At 33.7% G+C, this 15,862-nt stretch overlaps 1 protein-coding gene across 1 annotated transcript; it reads right to left on the bottom strand.

The window, feature by feature from the left end:
* Positions 1–12,783: 12,783 nt before the first annotated feature.
* On the bottom strand, positions 12,784–15,718 carry LOC110445552 (myosin-4-like). Its single transcript, XM_021490217.1, has 3 exons — positions 14,887–15,718; positions 14,314–14,652; positions 12,784–13,933 (listed from the first exon to the last, which is right to left on the bottom strand). Exons 1-3 carry the CDS (start codon positions 15,670–15,672, stop codon positions 13,694–13,696), a joined length of 1,365 nt encoding a protein of 454 aa, XP_021345892.1. The 5' UTR covers positions 15,673–15,718; the 3' UTR covers positions 12,784–13,693.
* Between the last annotated feature and the right edge of the window lie 144 nt (positions 15,719–15,862).

Genomic DNA, 15,862 nt, shown 5'->3' with positions numbered 1-15,862 from the left:
GGTTCCACCTCAGTCCCTAGAATACCTTATAGTATTGGTGCCACCTCAGTCCCGAGAATACCTTAAAGTATTAGTGCCACCCCAGTCCCTAGAATACCTTAAAGTATTGGTGCCACCTCAGTCCCTATAATACCTTATAGTATTGGTGCCACCTCAGTTCCGAGAATACCTTATAGTATTAGTGCCACCCCAGTCCATAGAATACCTTAAAGTATTGGTGCCACCTCATTCCCTATAATACCTTATAGTATTAGTGCCACCTCAGTTCCTAGAATACCTTATAGTATTGGTGCCACCTCAGTCCCTAGTATACCTTATACTATTGGTGCCACCTCAGTCCCTAGTATACCCTATAGTATTGGTGCCACCTCATTCACTAGAATACCTTATAGTTATGGTGCCACCTAAGTCTCTATAATACCTTATAGTATTGGTGCCACCTCAGTCCCTATTATACCTTATAGCATTGGTGCCACCTCAGTTCCTTGTGTACCTTTTGCGTTGGTGCCGTCTCTGTTCCTTTTGTACCTTTTGTATTGATGGTTATGAAATACACATAATCTAAAACCATTTTCAATTGGTCATCAAGAAATACAGATATTTAAATACGATATTCAAAAGCCACGTGATATCAATGAAATATTTCCGTTTTTACTTATGTCTTAAAATTTTCCATGACTGTTTGGGTCATAAGTTTTTAACTCTAATATAGTAATATGAAGTAATGAGGTATGTTTCCTACACCCTCCCTTCTTTCGTTTATGAAACAAGTTTGTTTTCTATGAACATTTTGTTTTAGTTTGAAATCGACTGTTTCTCTTTAACAGCTGCTGCTGAGGTATTGTGTTTTTTTTTGTTTCCTTGACTGTTTGGGTCATAAGTTTTTAACTCTAATATAGTAATATGAAGTAATGAGGTATGTTTCCTACACCCTCCCTTCTTTCGTTTATGAAACAAGTTTGTTTTCTATGAACATTTTGTTTTAGTTTGAAATCGACTGTTTCTCTTTAACAGCTGCTGCTGAGGTATTGTGTTTTTTTTGTACCTGCCCACAAGAGAAGATAACTCTGCAATACGAAACGACGGAATATGATTACTATTATATTATCTACACAAAAATACCCTTAAATTTTTGAAAAAAAAATTCAAATAATTAACTTAATGTTAATTAACCTAATGAAATGTTACACAACTCAATCAGAGCGATGTCATATCAAATTCGGTTCATATTATTTTTTTACTTTTCATTGACTTTTCAAACATTGCATATTTGAACGTTTAGCTAGAACAGACTCATTAGAACAGCTGGATGAGAACAACGGTAAAATGCGCTTGTTAAAGATAACATCAATACATTGTTTCAGCAACTTCGGAGTTTAAGTGTGTTTTTTTTTCATATTTCATGATTTCGAGATTGAATAGAATGATAGGTAAATTGTATCTTATTCAGTTGCCTCCTTTACGAAAAACTGTGTCTTACTCGTGCTATATGGAATATTATATTAGACTCCGCATGATATAATTCAGCTTCATAACACCAAGATATCTGATACAACTGGTGATGTTATTTCGTTGCCATGTAGAACGATGCATTGAAACCGATAGTAAATCAATAAATTGTACTTTAAGTAATTTGCATCTCAGTATACGGCACGACACATCTTCCTATCATAAATCATCATGGTAACAAGCCAATTTTTAGTATGTCCGAAGTATTCCAATTTGAGGAGCAAATAAATGATTTTTTCTCGAAATGCACATTGAAGTTCGTAAAGAAGGAAGAGGAAGGTATTCTACGTCTCGTTGAGTCATTCACTTACAAGGTTTTCGTGGGAAAATGCTTTATCGTCCAGGATGTCAGTTTAATGGAATTTATATAGAAAGCATTTTATTTGAGGATAAAAAAGTAAAATAAACTATGAAAGCGGATCTCAGGTTAAATAAGGTTTACTTAAGCCAGCATTGTCTCGTGAGAAACCCATCACGCGAATTACGACATGTCAAGTCGTTTCCACGTAAATGGACGGCCATGTACAAATGTTTATATGTTCGATGTTTCCTAATAGATTTGTTGATGGGATTATCAAGATAAATTTGTGGATTACATGACATGTAGTGGGCTATTGTCTCTGTTTACCTGTGTATCTACCTGTAATCAGATACCGGGCTACTGTCACTGCCACAGGTATTTCGCATTTTATACGAACGCTGCTAGCTGATCTGTACTTCCTTAAGTGAATGTATGTTCATTGTAGGTGTATAGTTGTTCTAATATTCGAAATACTAAACTATTGAAATAATAATAAGTTTGATGAAACAAATCGTAACAAAACTGAATATAATAGATATAAAATGAATGAGTTATGAAACACATCGTTTGGTTTTGAAAAACCGCAAAAACATCGAGTACATCTTTAAACAAAGACGATTGAACGATATTTTTAAATTGTAAAGCCGGTATAAATAATTACTGTAAATATGGAGAAATGAAGCACTTTTTTAGGCGTAGAGAGTCAACCAAATAAACAATTTATTTCACCACAAAGCCATTTCGTCCAAACTCTTTGCAACGTTTCAAATTTACAACTTATATCTGTCAACTGTTCTGTCAAACGTAAAATAATAAGTAGAAACTCGAAAAATAAAATATGTATTTGAAAATCTTTCATTTTACTGTACCATAAGACAATTTCGTCCTTTAAGTTTGTTTTTGTTTGTTTGTTTATTTGTATTTTACGACCTCAGCAATGGTCATTTAAGGACGTGCCAGGTTTTGGTGGTGGAGGATAGCCAAAGTTCCCAGAGGAAAAGCACCGACATACGGCCAGTGCCTTGCGACTGCCCCACGTACGTAGGCCTCGAACCCGAGTCCCAGGATTTTGAACCTATGCAGAATAGAACTAAACGGAAAGGAGCCTATATTAAACCTTTACCTGTCATAAACAAACATGGCGTTCCTACATATTCCACGCTTTCTTATTAATATGTTTATAAGTAACGAAAGTCCATACCAGCATGACTATTTCTGTGCTTCTTTTAAAAATGAAACAATATTGCCGGAACAGCATTCCAACAATTTTAATCGGTTGATCGTCTTTTATTAATTTAGTACATGTCGGTTCGCGAAGTGGACATACAAAGGAAAAGTTAATATTACATCTACTTTTTATAAATATTGTTCAATCAGATTTGACGACGAGTTGTAACAACTTGAATTATCACCTTCCATAAAAAAATGGAAACTGGTTTACCAGCAGCAAAACAGTAGATGTGAACATATTATAAAGCAGAGGATTGATAACGTAAAACCTATTATAAATGTATGAAGAAAACTCCTGGTGCCACGTTTTGTGTTTGAATATTGTAACACTTTCACAAATAGAATCAATATGGTAATTGGAAATGTTTAATGTTTAAGAGAAATAAAGCAATACCACATCTTCAACATAAAATGAAAACCCAGAGGAAGGCAGTCCGATGTCAAAGGCTACAACAAAAATGAGGAAACGTCAACATGTTATAGAAATACACACTAAAAGGAGGGGGACAAGCAGGGGCACAACCAAGTTCTTGAACGTGTGTTTCTTGTATTTCATTTAACGCTTGTCATAGTGTCTCCTGTGTCATCCCTGTTAGTCTCTAATATTGGTGATATTATAACACCAGAGAGTTTCTATAACAATGGCATTGAGACAGTTTACCCCTGATACAACAGCACGTCATTTAGAATATACAGAGAATGACACAAAATATGGTAGTAAGACGCCAGAACATATTCAAAATATCTTTAGATAAATTGAAACCCTGAGGATGATGTGATACCGAGTTGGCGGGTTACATTGGGATACGTAGGCATACTGAACGGTAGATGGTAAATGATGGGCGCTGGACACAACACTGGATAAACAGCGCCGATATCTATAGGGATGGTCCTTTAGTCGGTAAACAAATCTTACTCTGTTTGTGGACATATGTATTGAACAGTGTTTTTACGTACACAAACTGTAAACGGTATTAGGTCGGTGTGGGGACACTGATGTTTTTAATGATGCTGTTTGGCTACTATCGTTTAATTGTTTGTGAACATAAAAGGGACAAGATCGGCTGTTGTCGCTTTAGTTTGACGTGTTAAGTACAGGGTTTGAATACTGTTAAGATACTTCTCGAACACACAGGGTTGGCTGAGTGGTAAATACTTTTGATAATTACACATTATCACAAGGAAAGGAATTAAGGAGGCCCCTATTTTGATCTTTTAATTCCAGTGGTCGCAGTTAATAACGAACGAGATGCGAAATTTCTTCAGCATAAAAAGCGTTTTACCGAAAATATTTGAACGTTAATTTTCTGATGATTTACGACAATGCTTTACTAAATACAGATGGGAGCATTATTTCTAAAACACAATGTTTTTCTCATTAGACTCATATTGGAGAAAGATACATAGTTGACGAATTCTATTTGATCAGAAACGTTTTCCTGTCCAAAAGTATTCAAAATGATCAAGTTCTTGGCCTTATCCGTTTACTTATATCACTTAGTTTCTGATGCGTTTTTTAAAAAGTTTTTAGATATATCAACATAAAATACATCGCAATACTTTGCAGGAAACCTAACAGTGGTAATCATTTCAAACTCACTGGAAAGCATTAGTTGAAGGCATTTTTTCTTAATATCATCACAGAAATCGCAATCGCTGTAGATTATATTAATAACTATGTGATTAATGATATCTCATGTATGTAGTGATACCGTATACTGTTTGTGGTTTGACAAAGTGGCGGATTATGTCAAAAAGTTGCCAAGTTCAATTGCCCTCCTGTCGCATATATTCTTAGCTAATATTAAAACACGGGTATATCTTTGCAATATAGAATGTACGATATAAATAACACGGGTCAAATGGGTAGTAACAAGAAAATCAATAATATACACATTCAATAGTTTTTTAGTAAACATATATATTTACATTTGCCCCCGCGCCGTCCCATTACAACAGTGTTAGAGGGCAAGTGTAATTATATAGGCTATAATTACAACTGCTCGACTATAATTACAACTGCCTGTTTCAGGTGTAGGAATATGTAAACAAACAAAATGGCCTCCTGAAATGTATTTTGAGGCAGGGAAAATGGTTTTTGTAGGAATATGTCTTAAAAAAGAAAAATATGTAAATATAAAAAAAATACCTGGTTGTCTGGATGTAATTATTGTTGATATAATTACAAGTGGCCTCTGGCAAATCTACCATAAAACCCTAGCGGGCGGGTTTTATGGTAGATTTGCCATAGGCCACTTGTAATTATATCAACAATAATTACATCCAGACAACCAGTTATTGTTTAAATAATTTACATGACGTATTGTGGTAAAAAATACCATGTCATTACAGGTTTGTGTTCACATTCGTATTTTCTCTTCCAGTGGAGGCTATTTATAGAAGATTTTATCAAACATTATTCGTTTTATTTGTGAATTAATATTATTATAAAATTATTTCATTAATTGTAACGAACATAACAAAAATGAAGTATTTTACATTGCATATTAATGCAAAAATCTACAAAACATATACAAATACAATCTATATAAACGGCATGATTTCTATATGTGTGTACATATAGATAACTTCATGCAAATTGCAACTAGAAGGAACATTTGACGACCAATTTTACTCGGTTGTTTTTATTTTGTTTTTGCACAAATGTTTGTCAAATTTAATTGAGAAGCACTTATTATTGCAAATTAAACATGTGGTAAAATATATTTATTCGCTAGGGTTGATCAGCACCAGTCATAAACAGCCATTTTAATTATCTGTGAATAAACCAATTAATTGTTTCCTAACATAGCACGTAGTGCACTCTGACCAGACAAGACATCCTTATTCTGTTGGTCAATGAAAGTCAAGAGCAGGTGACCTGGCTACCGACCCATGCTTGTAAACAAGAGTCTTGAATGATTTAAGATATTAAACCACAAATTAGGTGGTTAGCCAGAGCATTGATACTCACGAGAATAAATAGGTGTATGTAAAGATTTTAGATTGCCGAGAATAAAGAAAATACAAAAGGACACTGTAAACTTACACATTTAAGCGTTTTTTGTTGCTGTAGCGTGTTGATTAAACAACACTTCCAACACATGACTACTTGTTGAAATACTGCATTAACTATAATGTGTTTATGTCAGGCATCTAAACGTGGTTCAGTAAGAAATACCTTAGCCTAAAATTGATTTAATAATGTCTAAACAATGATCAAGCAATGCTAAGCCATAAATAAAATGTTTAATAAAGAAAACCAAAATACCCCCGACAATTCTTAAAATCAAAAATACATCTGATGATGTTTTAATGCTTTAATATATGATTGCACAACTATGCATTGTACATCTGATAAAAGTTGACAGTAGATGTCATTAAATGAAACATTGATCACAATAAATTGTCTTATATGATGAATTCGTTCATGCTATGTGTACAAGTGAGTAGTTTCTGTTTTTTCGTCTTTAAAACACTTTGGATATTTGGTTTACTGCAATGCATGTAGTTAAAGGAAAAATTTACTTTCTTGTCATTTTTGTCATGTCTTTAGAACATATTGAATCGTGATATGTATTTGATATATATGCACAATGGTGCTATACAGACATTACAAACAGAATTGTCGTTAAGGGCCATAATCGATAGAAATAGAAAATTTATAAAAGAAAAAATATTGGCATCACCGTTTCTACTCGTTTTTATACTAATGCTACACTATTGAATCTCAACGATACGAACCAAGATACAGTACTTTGAAGATAATACTCTGCATTCTGGAAGTGATCTACAGTAATGTAAAGTTAAATCACCATCATGTATTTTTAATTTAAAACTATGGAATTTTCAAACCAAGCTAGGAAAGTTGTTCGATATGACCTTGAAGTAAAATCTATTTCGGGCAAAAGCAAAGCTGATATACACTTGGTTTGAAGAGGTAAGTGCTTTGTTTGTTCGTTTAATAATTCTGGTCATCTTCACGGACAAGTATGTTTACACATTCCTCGGCTAAACAGACAAACAAACAGCATTACCTCCAATACATAGTTCGAGTGATAGGAGTATCGGTCAGAGTGGCAAAATGTTTCAAACCAGTAATTGATACCTACTTAAGATATATATAATAATGTATCTACGACAGTGCATACCATCAGGGTTATTGTGTGTATCAATTTTACAATGGTACTTTCCAAAACCTATGAGAACACAATCAAAAGCATTAGCAGCCTGTCTTACAACTTTATCAGCCGTAAAAAGGTAGTTAATGGATACAAATATAGGGAAAATATCACATGTCATCAGATCATAGTGAAATGCAATTCTTTTAAATGATTTTGTTAAAATTAACCTCAATAGTAGCACACTTCTAAAATGTAAATGATATAAAACCCAAACAAAATCTACAAGCAGTTTTCCATAATATGGATAAATAATAAAAATAAAACAATAAGAGAATATAGAGACGTCATCAAAACCATAATTCGAACTCGAAAAAGAATTGGGGCAAAATATGAACAAATACAAAAAAGATCATGGAGACAATTAAAAAAATACAATGCTTCATACATGGCACCCGACATGTAAATCTAAGTCACATCTAAGTTATGTCACGTCCTCACATCGATAACTCGGGAAGTAACACAAAAACCAATTAGTGATTCATGACGTAATTGATACATTTAATACATTAAATGGCGTTACAAAAATATATAGCATATGAAGATGAAGATCTCAAAAGTAAAATAGTTTTATGAATTTTTGGATATATTTTTTAAGATGTTTAGATTTGCTCTTCAACTTAGTAGGTTAAACATGACGAATGGTTTTATCAAAGGTTCAAGTGGTCTGTGATGCCATTTTCGACTGGTTTACACATTCATGTTCTTAACAAACACACTTTATAAAATAGGGATAACGTTTTATTCGATTGTTGGACAAACCTTCTGATTAAATTACAATTCAGCTTCGTTTCCTATGAGTTTCTTTATAGATGCACCAATGTTAACCGATATTTAAGCCCAGCCTGTTAAGTGTTTGGTGTTTAAGTTTGAAACATCTCCCACACATTCCAACAAATATGTACGTTTAAAATTTTAATGGAAATATATCTTATTTTTTACGAAAAATAATTACAGTGAAGGACATCCAAAACCAGATCACCGCTTCTGAAATCGGTATTGGTGTTGACACAATTAAAATATTATTGCTCCGAGTGATAATTCCTTTTTTTTTTTTTTTATATAAACGAAAACGTTTGTTGGACAAAATTACACGGAAAAAAACATGTGATAATTTTAAATGCATAATTGTCAATGCAAAACCCATCAATATATCCTAAGAAATATTTCTGTAAGTCTAGTATTACCAATATATATTAATAAATATTATATTTCCTAATGTAAACCTAGCAGTATCTATGGTGAATTTAATATTGCCTAGAAATAAACTAGTAGTCCCTACCACGATTGGGTTTTTAAGAATTTATAATTCCTTATAATAAATATAGTATTTTAAAAAATAGATATAATAATTCAGGTAGCCAATAAAATATACTTAGTTGCCCCTATGTATCAAAGCATTTTATTTAATACATAAATTTGATATGATACACCTTTTTTTTTTCATTGCATTTAAAATCACGTGGTTTCTTCAATGATCTATTTTTAGTTTCGTTAAGACAATGTTTTAACAATGCTCTTAACGCCGTAGCTTGTTTAGCATTTGCTTTGTTCTCGTCCTAATGTGATAATTAAATTTAGAAATTATCTTGACGTATTTAACGTAATGGGATTTATAAACGAGATGACGGAATTGGAGGGTTATAAAAGTTCGGAATCAGAAGTACCAGCTGTTTAATTGGAAATGAGGTATACATTTATATATCAAAAGGTCACGTTAAATATTCTGTACATTCTTCAGTGTTGTAGTTTAGGTATTTCTATAATTTCCTATAATGGCTATTAATCTACCAGGTGGTCACGATTCAGGTAGAAAATTACACTAAAACTGGTTGTTTATAACAGAGAAGGAAAAACAGTGCCTAGTTATAAGGTTATTCGGATGTGAACATCTGGACGGGAACGGGGTGATGGATAATGGAACATGGTATTCCATAGTTAACATACCGTGGTTCTATATAAGGCGCACAAGGCAAATTATTTATGCCGTTAGATCCAATTAATATTACATTAACTTGAGCAGCTAATCAATGTAATATCTAAGACTAAAATGAACAATATCTTAATTAAATTGTTATAACAAAACAATTAATAAAAAAAAGACATGTATGATTATTATGTTTTAATGAAAAGTCTAGTTGTATTCAGAAAATTTCAAAACCGGTCGTTTAACAATTAATTGTGTTAAACAAATCGACACATTATGTATCGACTCACACTAGTAAACGAAGTAATTCCAAATCGCACAAAGTCAGATTGATCATGCGCATAACTAATGAAAATCTCAATCTGTCAAACTCATATGTCAAAAATCTAGATTTTAAAGGAGTAGTTATTGATTTGGTTATACATAAAATGATGAGCAGAAAAAATAGATAAATAAAGAAATTAATGAATAAATAAGATAAAATCGATATTTCGACAGACCTTGCAGCGATCAAAACAATTTATGTCCTCCACTGAACATCATTGTAAGAGGTGAACTAATCTAACTCTTGATGGCCCTTTAACAGGTCGTTTTCGATAATACGTATTTACTTTAGCGATAATCCTAAATTAAAACATGTTTGCGGTATACAAATGGTTTTCGTTTACATTGAAAGCATGTAAAACATAGTTTTCTCCATGGTGTGTGCTGTCAATCCACATAATAATTCTTAACATCGAAAAATTTGGAAAGATATTAATTTATTAGAAATATGCTAAGCTTTAAATCTCCATTGCCGCTGAAGTAATTCTTGTGTTGAAGTTTACCATTATTTAACAATTAACGTTACATCCTGTGGGAACACGAACTATTATTTTAGGTAACAGTTACAAAAGTGAAGAAACAATTCTTTAAACTTATTTTTCTCAATAATTAAATGTTTACAATTTGTATAGATTAAAATATGACAATCATGTTTGCGTAATTACTAACAAACAATTCTTTATTCATTTTATCATTTTCTTTTGTATTTTCATGGAACCTCTTTATAACGGGATGTTTTGTTTGAAATAAGACAAATATTTACCATGCATACGCAGATTACATTCATTTTGGACGTAGGTACTTTTTATTTAAACTAGTATCTCTAGATTCAATTAATTCTTTCAATTTATTGATAAATTTATCAATTTGTTCCTTTCTCAAGTGCGATATATATCAAACAAACAAGGCGAGCTTACATCAAACAAGAAACTTTAGTCCTAAAGTGCTAATATAACGCCATAAAACACAGGTATGTTCGTGGTTGCAATAAATAGGAATAGAATAGTTATGTAATAGCTTACCATCTGTTTTTAGAAAGTCAAATAACCTGGCCATTATCAAGAAGGACATAAAAACTAACTTCTTCACATCTGCATTTTAGGCTCATTGCACAGACGTCATGTACATACCACCCTTTAATTATTCATTTATGTGTACATTGAGATGATTATCTTCTTGCTTAATGAATAATGGTGATTGTAAGCGTTTTTTGTGTTTAACAATGATAACTAATGCTAATATTCATTTGATGTAAAGCGCTTTAGAGTAACTTTACATATACTATAGGGCGCTATATAAATGTTTTATATCATTATCATTATTTTAGGAGTACAGTCGCAAACACCACAGAAGAACTAACGATTAAGATAATGTCATTGTAAAAACATTGCATAACGATCATGAATGACAAATATATTTTAATTCATGACGGATGTCATGATGTTTTAGTAAAAAATATTGGAAATTGTATTGACAACAGTGCTCCATATTGTTAGAAAAAGGAAGATTATTATCTGTCTTGGAAAAATAATTTAAAAACACGATTTGTCCAAGAAATATAAAACGACACCTGCTTGAGATTTTCCAGTAAAAGTTTGTTTCAATATTGAAACATTTTAGATGGCGTAAGGTATATACTGCATCGACGAATAAAACTATTGTGGTTTCTTTGACATTGAATGCATCTTCAATAGCTATTTGAATATATCTGTATCTGTAATATTCTCCTGAGTGATTGAGTAAAAAAATTGTTTTCTGTCTTCGGAAACGTGAAGAAAGTTAAAGTGTATAAATGATTTGAGAACAGATATCTGGTAGAATCTTACATTTGGTGCCGGGAATGATCAGCTTTCTGTAGCACTTGGATACATTTTTGTTATTTGTTATTTTGTGTTGCGTTAAGATGTCATCCTTTGGTTCCTGTAGTTTTCTTTTCATTTCGACTTTGACGTAACGTTGACGCCGTGGTATATTTTTCCAGCAAAAAAAGCTGAGACAAAAAATATCATTGCTCGTCCATTTTGATATAAAGAATGTCGGTTAATTGGTACAGTAATATACTACTTTTTTTAAATTGAAATTAAATTATTTTTAATAAAGAGGCCATGACATTGTTCGTTGAGCTTAATGATACCAATTTCCAGTCATTGTATCTCAGTCCAGATTTTGATCGTTTACTTTTGTCTTGTGATGACGTTATGGTAATTAGTAGCAATGTACTTACTCTATTGTTTATCATGGTGAGGAACACGCCTTGTATCCGGTGGTGTACAACATTTATGATGCTCTTGTTTGATACGAAAGGTTTAATAGCAGAATAAATATCGTCGCACTTTAAAAGTGTTTTGTTTTCTGTTAATATTTTCTCTGCTTTACGACAGTCACTAACAGTCCAATGTATGTACTTCAATTTGCTATCATGATGTGTACAATAATTTTTTTACATTTTAAAGATACATTTGTAAATTGTATCAAAATATTTGTTTCCCAGATTTTCATATTTGTTTTTTTTTTACTTCACACTTTCTGTGAGCTCCAGACGTCGACATATTGTAATAATTCAACGAGCGTTCCAGGTGGTTGTATCGTTTTCTGCATGTCTGTTCTTTACTGTGCAATCATCCTTTCATTCTCATCCAGCGGTACTCATGCCAGCTTTGACACACGGAACAGTGATCCGAGCTTAAGTCGTATTTACCTATATATATATATGTATCATACTGCTTTCAGTCCTTTAAGTGACAAGTACAGGTACCAGTAACGTACAACTTAACTGGCGCAACATTGCCAGATTAACGCTCAAATACTGGAAAACAACTGTGCTAGTTTCAGGGTACTGGCGTGGTCGTCCTAGTGTTGGTTTTATGATTTAGAATACGTAGTATTTGTTATTCTTAACAATCTGTCACTTGGTAATGTCCAGTCTTAAATTGGTGACTTGGTCAGACACAAACTGTTACTACAGAACGAGCAGAGAAGCGCTTGTCTATTCCCTTATCTTATTAAGGGAAACTTATCTCTACAGGGTGATGCGAACGAACAACATCAAACGGCTAAAAACTGTGGGGTTTTTAAAATTTACATTTATGTGTTAATAAGTATTTCGCGCCTGCAATTTCAATTAAAACTCTATAACATTTTTTCGCTGTTAGTATAGATCAGTTCACAGGGATACTTTCACAGCGTCAAAGAGCAAGTGTTTAATGTATGCACTAGCGATTAAACAGTTTTATCACCGGAGTTAAATATCTTCGTTATCGTGGTATGTACTGTTCCACTTTTGAAAAAAAAACCATGCAAATTATCTTTTATGAACTTTATTTTAAATGACTTATTAATTGATGATTTATCTGAAAGAAAGGATAAACGTGAATGCATCCATTGAAAACATTTAATTATCACAAAATACAAGCTCTAATTATAAAGTGAATAGAATAATTTGAAAATAGCATATTTCCTTTATCATGTAGCGAGTTGACATCCTATATTTATCTGCGTTGATTTAGTGACAATAAATCAGTTTAATGTCTATAGTTCATGAGGTATTTTATGTAGGTATGTTTAAGGTAAATTTGTAAAAGATTTTAGGAATGCGATGAATGGATTCTAGAGTTGTACCTGGCGAAATAACAGAACATAGAGTATTTTTGCTCCATTTTATTATCATAACAATCACGTCCATTAAATTTTTCAATCGAGTCGTGTAATAAGCAATAACTTTTCAGTTTTTCTTTGTTTATTTTATAAAACACATTAGTTGATGGAAACTGTCCTGCAGTAATGATATACACAAACAAGCACAAATCTATATAAATAATAATAATGAAATAACATTAAATAAAATTTCATATACACATGTGTATATTTAAAGCACTGTCGATGCACCAGAATTGTAACAATGTAATGGATTATGTACTTGAACACATCAACATGTTAGTAGGAGCTTTTCAGCTATAAGCATTTCTAATTTTTGAGTCATTATTAATCACATTGGAAATATTGATTCATGTAGACTATACAAAAAATAAAGAGATTCAAATAAATTACTCTCAGATTTGCTTCCGTTTACACGTTTAATCAAGATATCCAAATGATCTTATAAAAAAATCAATGGTAAATTGTTCTTAAAATTGTTCAATGTTTGTTGCTTTGTGATTTCAAATTTTACACACGCTCGACTGGAAGTGTCACGTAATCCACATGAGAGCGACCCGGATGTATCTATCCAGATCCGGATGTAATAGTGGATATCTGTTGTAGAAGGACCGGTATGACCTTCTGTAGCTGGGCGACGTCGGACTGTGTCTTGTTCATGGACGCCTGTACCTGCGCCTCAAACTGCTGCACTGCCGTTTGCAGGGCGGCGCTAGAGAGTGTCGTGTTACCGGAGATGGACGGCGCAGCTGTCAAAGTTTTCAAGTCGGTGGTCAGTTGTAGAAGGTCAGAAGACTGGGATGTTACCTAAAATTAAAACAAATGTTTTAAACAAGTTAGAAAGATGTTTTGGCGTTAGTAAACCTATGTTGTTTTCCTTCGGCGAAAACTAGCTAAACTGCACGGTGCATGACGAAACAGAAATAGGCAAAACAATTGATTCAGCTTGGAAAACCTAAAATTTGATTTTTGTCTCATGCTTAGAAGTGAGTCAGGTTTTCAAAAGGTTCTCTTTTTTCAAAAGCTAAAGAAAAAGGAAGCTACATGATTTTACTAGCATACGTATGTAAAACAACTGATAATATCATATATATCTCCATACTGGCACCCTATAAAAACTGTGTTAACCCGAAATGATATAACCATAACACAATCACATAACGGTACACAGAGTTGTGATAACTTACCTGACTTTCAAGCTTGGTAAGCTGTTTAGCTAGCAGACCTGCCTGGGTGGTGATACTAACGACCTTCCCGTGGTCAGTTATAAAGTTGACGTTGTTGGTCATAAGTTGTGCTCCCAGCTGCTGGAGCTCCTTCTCCACCTTGGTGACATTGATCTGGAGTGCAGCAACCTCTTGTGCAACCACTGTCATCTGGGGTTCAATTTTCTTTTTCAGAGTGTCTAGATCTGTCTTGACCCCAGTGACCTTCAACTCTGCATTCAGAATACGTGCCATGGCGCCCTGAGTGGCGAGTTTGATGGTGCTGATTTCATTACTCTGGTTTGCCACTTGTCCAAGAATCTGCATAAAATTGTTCATTTGTATATTACAACATGACATTTGATAATTGAAACAAGATCTCTTGTACAACATGAACGAAAAATCTCAACAATACTATGGTATTAACCTTCTTTTCTTTTGAAATTAATAGCAATTAAGTTAATGCCATTAAGTAAAGAAGGAATGAATAGTATTTTTTATATATTCAATATCCTATTTATGGCAAAATTATTCCTTGAACATCACAGTACTTACCTGGTTGGTCTTTGTGTCAAGGCTCTGGAACTGAGTGGTCTGCAGTTGGTTTTGCTGCTGAACGTCTTTTTCCAATTGCTGGTACTGTTGCTTCAGCTGCGAAATTTGTGCATTTGTCGGAGCTCCTGATACTACAGATACTGGTGCTGACGTCACAGCAGGACCAGTCGGCTTCTGGCTGGCACTTGCCTGCAGGGCTTTTATTTGATTTTCAAGGTTGATAAGTTTTTGTTCTGTTCTTGCCATATCGACCGCCTGTTTGTTGATTTGTTTCTCGATGGCTGTATCCACCTTTGACTGTTCCACGGAACTCCTCTGGAACTGGTAGGTCAAGTTGAAGATTTTATTGTTAATGTCCTGTACTGCCTTCTGAAGAAGGTCTTTTGTGTCAATGACAAGCTGGTTAAGGTTCTGGGAGTTACCACTTGTTGCACCGCCGCCAGATGGTGCCACACTTGCTGCTTGCTTGAGTCTCTGCAACTCGTTGGTAAGGTCATGTACCTTGGATACATAGGTGGCCGTGTCGGACTGAACCTTGGCTAATGTGCTCTGGACAACACTATTTTGGGATATATATTGAAGTCGCGTCTTGTCCAAATCCTGTTTCACCTGGTCGACCTTTTTGTCTAGGCCACTAGATGACATCGAACACGCACCTTTGGTATCTGGAACTGTAAACTCATATTTACAAGAGGAAGCCGTTGTCGGCAGTACTCCTTGAGGTACATACTGTCCTTGAATCCCACCAAGGACCAGGAAAACGGAGACAACCAAAATTCCGTTCATATTGATTCTATGATTAAGGTAGCTGAGACGTCCGTGAGAGTAGAATGACAACTGTTCACTGCTTGGTTTGTCTGGCTCCACCAGGAATTTATAGTCGTCCCAAAAGGCGGGGAAGTTTAGGCCTTATCGCCTCTGTGTCAATACACAGGTGCAGCGTAGCTATTCATTGGTGGACAGGTTTACGGCAAAC

Source organism: Mizuhopecten yessoensis, unplaced genomic scaffold (genome assembly GCF_002113885.1).
Source record: "Mizuhopecten yessoensis strain PY_sf001 unplaced genomic scaffold, ASM211388v2 scaffold2329, whole genome shotgun sequence".
In the NCBI taxonomy this organism is placed as follows: Eukaryota; Metazoa; Mollusca; class Bivalvia; order Pectinida; family Pectinidae; genus Mizuhopecten; species Mizuhopecten yessoensis.
The sequence above is the reverse complement of the archived record's forward strand: the minus strand, read 5'-3'. Positions and strand labels throughout refer to the sequence as shown.

Coding starts and splice junctions, on each gene's coding strand:
- LOC110445552 (XM_021490217.1), bottom strand. CDS start 15,672: ATGAACGGAATTTTGGTTGTCTCCGTTTTCCTGGTCCTTGGTGGGATT. Junction 14,653..14,886: donor TTGACACAAAGACCAACCAG/GTAAGTACTGTG, acceptor AATTTTATGCAG/ATTCTTGGACAAGTGGCAAA. Junction 13,934..14,313: donor TTACCAAGCTTGAAAGTCAG/GTAAGTTATCAC, acceptor TTTTAATTTTAG/GTAACATCCCAGTCTTCTGA.